The sequence below is a fragment of the Boleophthalmus pectinirostris genome, unplaced genomic scaffold (genome assembly GCF_026225935.1).
Source record: "Boleophthalmus pectinirostris isolate CB_2022bp ecotype Guang Dong unplaced genomic scaffold, ASM2622593v1 HiC_scaffold_15, whole genome shotgun sequence".
Classification (NCBI taxonomy): Eukaryota; Metazoa; Chordata; class Actinopteri; order Gobiiformes; family Gobiidae; genus Boleophthalmus; species Boleophthalmus pectinirostris.
In genome coordinates, this window is record NW_026571070.1 from 33,969,201 (window position 1) to 33,979,061 (window position 9,861).

Genomic DNA, 9,861 nt, shown 5'->3' on the forward strand with positions numbered 1-9,861 from the left:
GTTATCTGATTATTGAAATGTCATGTAAACAGAGCACAGTAATCTGATTTCTGACCAAGACAACAAGAAAATGTACTTTGCCTTCCAAATACAACAGTTACTCTAAAAATCCACCAATTAAAGGGCCTGTATCTGATTTTGGTTTATTCTAATCAAGATTCATGCTCTTTACATCATGCTCTGGGGGGTTCTACATGTATCTCTATGGTGGAATGTTCAGTTACCATGACGACACAATGCACACTGCCAAAAAAGTTTTAAGATACTCTGAAACAGAAATAGAAATAAATACTAAATGGATTTAAATGACACATTTTCAAGAGCCTGTGAAGTAACAATAGTAAAAACAACAGAATAAGAAAAAAAGAGAATAATATGTTATAAATGTGTTTTATAATTTGTTTTGTTGTTCATCATTTTCTCCAGATGCTACCGACAGGGGCACCACTTTTCAGCCAATCAGGTGCGTTCTTACCAACAATTATGGGAAAGCAACCGTCTGATATTATCCCAGACAATAGTTTCTCATGGGATGTGTCTCATTTCTCTCTCCTCGCTTCCTTCTCCTTGATTCTGCAGAAAATGGGTGAGGAAGTCCCACAGAGGAGAGAGGATCTACACTCCTCACTGAGACCATTACAGTTGGATTCTATTCTCTGGTGTCTGCTCCTGAAGCCTCCCTCGGAGTTCCTCCTTCATTCTGTGGTTTTCTTTGGGACTCCTTGTATATGACACATTTGATTGACAGCTGAAAAATGGTGGATCGAGGAGAGGAAACAAGGAGAAGGAAGAGAGGAAAGAGAAATGAGATGCGGCAGCAGAAAGTTAGGGGCTAAAAGATCAATCTAACACATGTTTCTCACACTCATGGTTTAAAATCAAGTACAGACTCACTAGTTCAATCATTTGGTCTGCACCAGGCATTAAAACAGTTCTTCTGCAGCATATCGACTCCAGTGTGGTCCTTTCACACCTGCAAACCAACCAAACCTGGTCCCATTGACGTTTATCCAAGGCTCCTGCGCACAGCGGGTTCCACTGCACATGACTCGGGGTCACTGAGGCTCTGCCGCACACCAGACCTCTCTGAAGTGAGGCTGAGATGCACCATCTCACCCAGTGGCCTTTCCATGGAGCCCCTCCGCAGAGGTATGGACGGCACGGGCCGGTCCCTATACCCCCAAGCAGAGGCCGGCCTCTGGCAGTCACGGTTTCTTGAACCCTGCCTAAGAGTTTCCCTGGCTCTGGGAGCTTGGACTTGCACAAGGACTCCAGCCATGGGGCAGGCGTCCAGATCCAAATAGGAAGTTTGAGAGTGGCTCTTTCGGCTCGTTCTGAAGCTGGCTCCCACTGACTTAGTGAAATATTGTGGTCCCTCTCTCTGTACCTGCTGCTGTGAGCCTCGTCATTTTGGTCTTAAAATGTTCATATTAACCCACTCTACATTTTCCTGGTGTTTTGGTTTTTTTCGCTATTTTGTTTGTCCAAAGAAATCCTATTCATAATATGGAGCCAGGTTCCAAATTCGCTTGTTACTATTTGCCTCCTGAGCTTCATTTGAGCGCCGCTGAACTCTGTGGATGACGTCACACTCATTTAGTCCACTTTTTTACACAGTCTATGGTTTGGACCAGAGTTCATGTTCACACCAAAGGGACTGCACCAGAGTTTGGCACTCAGTCCACTTGATTAATGCAGATCCAAATGTGATTGAAGCTTTCACACTAATGAAAACGAACCCAACTAAAAGCTTCTGGTTCGAATTTCTTTTAAGTTTCTTTAATTCTTTAGATGAGCCAACAATGTTCATGTTCAGTGGACATGAGCCCATGAGCCTGGTTTTCTTATAGCAGTGATAAACCCATTGAATCAAGACACAGTCTTTACAGTCAGAGCATATTTTATTCAGACATCAGGGCGTTCTGGTTCACAGCAGTCACAACACAACACTTTCAGTCAATGTGAGCCCAACACATGAGAATATAGTGGCATTCTATTGTACCATCTCAACCATCTCACCTGGACCATCTCAACAATCTCAATCATCTCATCTGGACCTTCTCACCTGGACCATCTCAACCATCTCAATCATCTCACCTGGACCACCTCGTCTTGTGCTAACAGTCTATCTTCTTCTATCTGAGGAGAGTGAGTCTGCGCCGTACTGCTGCCACCTCCTGGTTGGTGTCGAGACCGTCCTGTGCTTCGACAGACAGTAGGCCAGCTCCACATGGCTTGTACTCTTCATAAAGTCTCTTTAAACCTCCACTGGACAGCACAGCAGCTACGTACTCTATGGAAATATATATATGCACTTTCAATATAACTATCTATAGATTTACTCTATTTAGCATATGTTTGTTTATACTTTTGGTAGTTTTTTTTTTTTTTAACATTCAGGTACATTCACTTAACCCTGTGATTTTTTTTCTTCATATCAAAGACAACAGACAGACGGCCATGTACTATGGACTTGAGACCAGGACACAAGCATCTCATTAGAATGTTGCAAATGTTACAGAGGCCCCAGTGCTGCCTCCACGAGGACCAGCAGCAGCAGGAGAGTCTAAAGCCCTTCCACACTGTAAGGGAATAGAAAAGACTAGATTCTACTCTTCATGAGGCCTGGCTACATATAGACCAATAGTGAAACACAACCCTCCCACTCCCACAGAAGAGCAGAGAGCTCCTGAAGTGTTGTTACCAAATACCAACGCAAAGGCAGAGCTGCAGAGCATGCACTGGTGTGAAAGGGGTCACACTTTGAAATCAAAATCTCTTTAGAACATATCATTAGTATGTGCATAGGACAATATTGTTTAAAACTATATGTAGCCAGACCATGTGTGAAGTCCACACATCCACAGAAGCAAACAGCAGGAGCTCCTCTGCAGACACAACACTGGTCTGCACACGTCACCTCTACAGTCACTAGTGTGCACAGACACTTGGCATAGAACACAACACAAAGGCATTATTCAACCAGTCCAAGAGAAGGAGCTCCGCCTCCAACGCCTACTGTCCACAGGCTCCGCCTCCAGCCCACAGTGTGGGCCTCAGAAGATGAGTTTGGGTGTGAGGGTGTGGGGGTGTGGGGTGAGGCAGTGTCTGGGGCTGATGTCCTCATTCTGCCCTGTAGAGGCTTCAGACAGTTCAAGTTTCAGTTGGAGCTTAGTCTGCAGAGTGTAACATCTGTCCCAGGCCCAGGCCAGGTCCCAGGCTCTGAGGCTCTGAGGCTCTGACAGTGAGACCATGTGGTCATGGGGAGTGCCCTAGATAAACAGTAGTCTGCAGCCACGCCTCTGTGGCCACTGATAAATGTACATTTATTCCAAATTGTTGAGTCATCGAGCTGTGACCATAAAAATAGAGCATTTGTAAATATTTGTATATAGACACACTAATTCTTAATAAAGTGTAGCATTGAGTATAAAGTGTCCTCATTACATGTGCATGAAAAAGACATTTGAGCTGGTTCTGGAATATGTGATCTGAAGACACTGCTCCAGAGATCTGATCTCCCTCACTGGTGTTAGCGCTGAGCCTGGAACTCAAATATCCTATAGATAAAGTTCAGAAGAGGGAGGGGGCGAGGGGAGGGGGACATATTGCTAAAATCAATAGAATTGCATCGTTTAAAGATAAAAGATTTTCAAAATAAATTACAATAGCTTGGCTTGGTGTTAATACATATCATCTGTCTGTTTAATGTCGGCTTGTTTTAAATGCTTTGCACTGATCCTCGAAGTGAAAGAAAGCCCTTTATGTCCCTCAGGTCGGGTCCATCTGACTTTACTCAAATGTTCAGCTCTGACATACACAACCTGTCAAAAGTTTGGACACATCTTCTCATTCAGTGTTTTTTTTTTTTTTTTTTTTACCACTTTCTACATCGTAGATACACACTGACAACATCAAATATATGAAGAAGATGTATGGACTTCTGACTTATGCTAAACATGTTTTAGATCACAGACTGAGCGTCCTCAAAGTAGCCACCCTTTGTGGCCAGTGCTGCAGACCCTTGAACTTCCCTTAATGAGCTTCATGATGAAATGGTTTTCACTTCACAGATGTGCTTTGTCAAAGTTAATTAGTGGAATGTTTAAAGCAAATGTATTTGATGCCTTCAGTGAGAATCTACAATGTGAATAGTCATAAAAAAAAAAAGGAAAAAACATGTCATGAAAAAGCCTGTTTAAACTCTGACTAGTGGTGAGATGAATGCCTTGACTTAAGGGAACTGAACCTTTAAGCCCGAGCCCAAGTCTAGTGTAGATCTGTAACATACTTGTGTTTAGTGAAAACCCGTAAACCACAATATTTGATAATGTAACTGAAACCACAGTGATGCATGAACAGACTTCAGCCTGGTTCATGAGTTAACCCTTTAACAGACTTTAAATAAGCATAGAAAAATAATACAGCTTCTGCCAACACATTGAACATCAGTAAATAAACAGTGCAATCCAAAGTGACATGAGACCAGTTTAAATAGGAATTCTTTGACACGATTTGAACTTGAGGTGCTTCTGCTTCCCTGTCGTTTGTGAAAATGAAGCTGGACCCTGGAGACGTGGTCCATCCCTGTGCTGTAGACGGCAGCAGTGTCTCCCAAAGACGAGGCAGTTTGTGAACATCTGAGCACCTACTTTCAACTTTAAAGTGGAACCAAACACTGAAGCAACATTTTTGCTACTAAACTGTGTACATTATATTCTAAAAGCATCATCTCCTGTTTCTTTTTTGGCAATTTTTTGTGCAAGCAAGGTAAATTTGCAGCTTTGTGTTCAAAACTGAGTATGTGCTGCCTCCAGTGGCCACTACAATTTCAAGTACTATGTGACATCACAGTTTAGCAGCTCTCTTTGAATGATGGTTGTTGGCAAAGTGTAGGTGTTTAGTCCCACTTTAATGCTTTCTGTGTCCGATCGTAGGCATTTTGAATACTTAGTGGGAGGTATAAATATGTAAGAGCACAATTTGGAGGCACTAGGATTCTGCCACCGCACAAACTGATACATAAGCTTTGGGAAACACTGCTGGTAAAACTGAGAGGAAATGAGCGGATCTGTGCCCAGGTCAGGAGAGGGGTCTGTGGGTGGGGGGCTAGTGTGGGCTGGGGTGAGGTGTGTCCACGTCCAGCTCCTCCTGCCCTGAGTAGGAGCTCAGGGCGTCCCAGAGGAGGCCGGGCTGCTCACAGTGGTGCCGGCTGCTCCAGTGCTCCAGGAGGCTGTCCCTGCTGTCCAACACCTCCCTGCACAGCACACAGTTCAGACCCGACTGGGCGGACAGTATCCCCAGGCCCGCCTCGCTGTCCGGAGACAAGCCCCCGCCTTCCTGCCCATCGCGGCTCTGGTGGTGGGACATGACGTGCCTCTTGAGTTTGGAGAAAGAGAAGAACTCCTCGTCACAGCGGCCGCACTTGACCAGGTTGCGTTTGTGGTTGAGCTGTCTCCAGTAGTGGGCGGCGTGTTTGACCAGCTCGTCCTCTGCCTCTCGGCCCGAGCGGGGGGCCTGGTCCTGGGACACGGGCAGCTCCTCCCCGTGCACGTGCCGCAAGTGCATCTTCATGTCGGCGAAGGTGGGCGTGATGGCCTGGCACCGGCCGCATTTGATCTGCAGCTCCACTGGGTCCTCGCGAGCCTCCTCCCCGCCTTCAGCTGTCGTCCTGAGCAACAAAAAACAAACGTGTGAGCAAAAATGAGGAGCAGATGGAAGTTTGGAAAGAGAGGTTTAAGATCTTGTACAATATTCAAATAATCTCTTCAAATGAGTGCTTGAAAATCACAAAGTACAGCTAAAGGATAAGAGTTTGAGGGTCACCCAGGACTTTCTGTGTGGACAACAGGTCAAATCAAACCATCCATCCATCCATCCATTTTCGTCCGCTTATCCGGGGCCGGGTCGCGGGGGCAGCAGCCTAAGCAGGGACTCCCAGACTTCCTTCACCCCAGACACGTCCTCCAGCTCCTCCGGGGGGACCCCCAAGGCATTCCCAGGCCAGCCGAGAGACATAGTCACTCCAGCGTGTCCTGGGTCTTCCCCGGGGCCTCCTCCCGGTGGGACATGCCCAGAACACCTCCCGAGGGAGGCGCCCAGGAGGCATCCAAAACAGATGCCCGAGCCACCTCAACTGGCTCCTCTCGACGTGGAGGAGCAGCGGCTCTACTCCGAGCTCCTCCCGTGTGACTGAGCTCCTCACCCTATCTCTAAGGGAGCGCCCAGCCACCCTGCGGAGGAAACTCATTTCAAGCGCTTGTATCCGCGATCTCGTCCTTTCGATCACTACCCAGAGCTCATGACCATAGGTGAGAGTAGGAACGAAGACTGACCGGTAAATCGAGAGCTTCGCCTTTCGGCTCAGCTCCCGCTTCATCACAACGGTCCGATACAGCGACCGCATCACTGCAGACGCTGCACCGATCTGTCAATCTCACGTTCCGTCCTTCCCTCACTCGTGAACAAGACCCCGAGATACTTGAACTCCTCCACTTCAGGCAAAGACTCTCCACCCACCCGGAGACGACAAGCCACCTTTTTCTGGTTGAGAACCATGGCCTCAGATTTAGAAGAGCTGATCCTCATCCCAGCCGCTTCACACTCGGCAGCAAACCGCCCCAGTGCACACTGCAGGTCCTGGTTCGATGAAGCCAACAGGACAACATCATCCGCAAACAGCAGAGATGAAATCCTGTGGTCCCCAAACCGGACCCCCTCCGGCCCCTGACTGCGCCTAGAAATTCTGTCCATAAACACAATGAACAGAACCGGTGACAAAGGGCAGCCCCTGGCGGAGTCCAACATGCACCGGGAACAGGTCTGACTTACTGCCGGCAACGAACACAGCTCCACCTCAGTTAACAGCTCAGCCCCTCTCTTCACCCGAGTGTCCAAGACACGCGGCCGGAGATCAGATGACACGACTACAAAGTCGATCATCGACCTCCGGCCTAGGGTGTCCTGGTGCCACGTGCACTTATGGACACCCTTGTGCTCGAACATGGTGTTCGTTATGGACAAACTGTGACTAGCACAGAAGTCTAATAACAAAACACCGCTCGGGTTCAGATCAGGGAGGCCGTTCCTCCCAATCATCCCTCTCCAAGTGTCACTGTCGTTGCCCACGTGGGCGTTGAAGTCCCCCAGGAGGACAACGGAGTCCCCGGTCGGTGCACTGTCTAGTACCCCTCCCAAGGACTCCAAGAAGGCCGGGTACTCAGCACTGCTGTTCGGCCCGTAGGCCGACACCACAGTGAGAGACCTGTCCCCGACCCGAAGGCGCAGGGACACGACCCTCTCGTTCACCGGGGTGAACTCCAACACACAGTGGCTGAGCTGTGGGGCAATGAGCAGGCCCACACCAGCCCACCGCCGCTCCCCGCGGCCAACGCCAGAGAAATGGAGAGTCCAGCCCCTCTCAAGGAGTTGGGTTCCAGAGCCCAAACTGTGCGTGGAGGTGAGGCCGACTATATCTAGTCGGTAACGCTCAACCTCCCGCACAAGCTCAGGCTCCTTCCCCCCCAGCGAGGTGACATTCCATGTCCCCAGAGCTAGTCTCCATGTCCCATATCCGGTCGCCGAGGCCCCCGCCGTTGACTGCTGCCCAGATCTCTCTGCACCGGCCCCATATGGCTCCACCCGCGGGTGGTGGGCCCACGTGAGGACGGCCCCACGTCGCTCCTTCGGGCTAAGCCCGGCCGGGCCCCGTGGGGGAAGGCCCAGCCACCAGGCGCTCGCTGACGAGCACCCACCCCAGGCCTGGCTCCAGGGTGAGGCCCCGGTGACGCCAATCCGGGCGACGTAACTGGCCTCTGTGTGTTGCTCATCATGTGGGGCTTCTGAACCGTTCTTCATCTGACCCGTCCCCCCGGATCTGTTTGCCTTGGGTGACCCTACCAGGGGCATGAAGCCCCCGACAACATAGCTCCCGGGATCAATCGGGCATCAAACCCCTCCACCACGATAAGGTGACGGTTCAAGGAGGGGGTCAAATCAAACCTAGCAACAAAATCACATAAATGGAGCACTGAGCAGTGGAGCTCACTGCTGCTGAGAAGGTTTTGAAGGATGGGTCAAATGCAGAAGACAAATCCAACCTTAAACAACATAAATCATCTAAATCTAAAAGATTAACAAAACCTTCATAATCATTTTATAATCCTTGAATGATCTAGACAAAGTGCCCAGTCTCACCCGTCTGCGTGCGGCTGGTCTTCGTGCTGGCTGATGGAGGGCTCCACGGTGAGCACCACCCTGTGCACCTCGCGCAGGTGGCTGAAGTACACGCCCACGTACCCAAAGGCCTTCTGACAGAACTCACAGGAGAGGGCGGTGCGGGGCCTCACCTCGGCGTGGTGCAGCTTCATGTGTGTGCTCAGGCTGCCGGAGTGGGCGTAAGCTTTGCGGCACATGGGGCAGGCGTAGGGCCGGTTGTTGGTGTGGCTGTTCATGTGGCTCTGCAGGTGGTGCTTGAACTGGAAGGAGCGGCTGCAGGTGGGACAGCGGTGCAGGCGGGAGGGGAGCGGGGCGGGGGCTGGTGGGCTGGCCGTCTGCTGCCCTGGGGGGACCTCTTTGTCCTGGCTCTCTGCTGCCAGGGTGGGCATGCTGACCAGCTGAGGAACTGTCTCCATCAGCAGCAGGGGCTTGGGCCGGATGCTGCGGTACTTCTTGGAGATGTCCACCTCCTTCTGTTTGTTTGGGGCAGCGGCGGGGGGCTTGTCTGGGACTCTCCTGCGGAAGAACGTCAGGGACCTCTTCTTCCGGGCTTCGAACGCCAGGATGTCCTCCAGTGTCTTCCTCTTACGACCTCTCTTTCTGCCTGGAGCTTTTGGCACAGTTCCTATAATGGGGACCAGAGCAGTTTGGACTTGAGGAGGTTGCATTGTTTCAGGCACAGGAGTCTTCGGAGCAGAGTCCGTGGGACTAGACAAAAGGGGCTGACCTGCAAACTTGTTTTTGTCTGTTGTCACTGAGCTGAGCTTGGCCGTGGGCATGAGGCTGTTCTTGATCTTGGAGTAGGGGAGGATGGGCAGCTTGCCTTTAGGTGGAGAAGGAATGATCTGAACGGCTTTGCTGAAGATGGCGGGGGACAGGACGGTGATGCTGCCCGACGGCTGCCCTGCAGGTTTGGATTGGCACAACTTTACAGAAGTCTTACTTTCCTCTGGAGGTTTCCCGGGAGATGTTTTGATGCCAGGGCTGGGGTACTGGAGGTTCTGGACCAGGCCAGGGGTCGGAGTGCACTGGGAGGGGTCTGCTTTGGGTTCCAGTTGAGAACCAGGGTACAGGACAGCGTTTTCGGGCAGCAAGGCTGTCACTGAGAGGTCAGAGGAGGCCTGGTCCATAGAAAGGAGCTGATCTGAAGGTTCCTCTTTGGGCACTTTGGGCAGCAGTTTGGTCTGCGTGCCCACAGCTTTAGGCATAGTTTTGGCCTTGGCGGTCGGTGGGGTCTTTGCCTTGTCAGGGGTCCCTTTGCTCCGGGATGCCTGGTACCGAGGGATGGGGAGCTTGAGGTTCTTTGCGGTTTGCTGCTGGGGAGTCTGGGAGGACACAGAAGGGGGCAGGGCCACCAGGGAGAAGGTGCCGTCCTGGCCTGCTATCTGCATGAGTGCATAGTTTTGTGCAGGGACGATGATGGACTTGGGGCTGGAGGCGGTGCTGGCCTCAGGGAGTGCAGAGGGGGGCTGGCAGGACAGGAGCGCGGGGGACGCAGAGGGCACAGCGGCCGGGGCCTTGGGGGCGATGTTCCGGAACTGAAGGCTCTTCATTCTGGGAGCGACTGGACACCAACTGTAACACAAAGAGGAGAACGGTCAGCGGCGAAGAGGACACAAATGTGCTCCACATAGTTTCCTAAAG

The 9,861-nt window shown here is 50.8% G+C and overlaps 1 protein-coding gene across 2 annotated transcripts in view; it reads right to left on the reverse strand.

The window, feature by feature from the left end:
• Nucleotides 1-1,920: 1,920 nt before the first annotated feature.
• znf438 (zinc finger protein 438) overlaps nucleotides 1,921-9,861 on the reverse strand; it is a 121,445-nt gene continuing 113,504 nt past the window's right edge. For both annotated transcript variants that reach the window (XM_020940741.2, XM_055151102.1), the window contains 2 exons: nucleotides 8,197-9,792; nucleotides 1,921-5,671 (listed from right to left, as the gene is read on the reverse strand). In XM_020940741.2, coding sequence (XP_020796400.1) covers nucleotides 5,110-5,671; nucleotides 8,197-9,770 — 2,136 coding nt within the window. In that variant the 5' untranslated portion in view covers nucleotides 9,771-9,792 and the 3' untranslated portion in view covers nucleotides 1,921-5,109. The remainder of the gene's footprint in view (nucleotides 5,672-8,196; nucleotides 9,793-9,861) is intronic.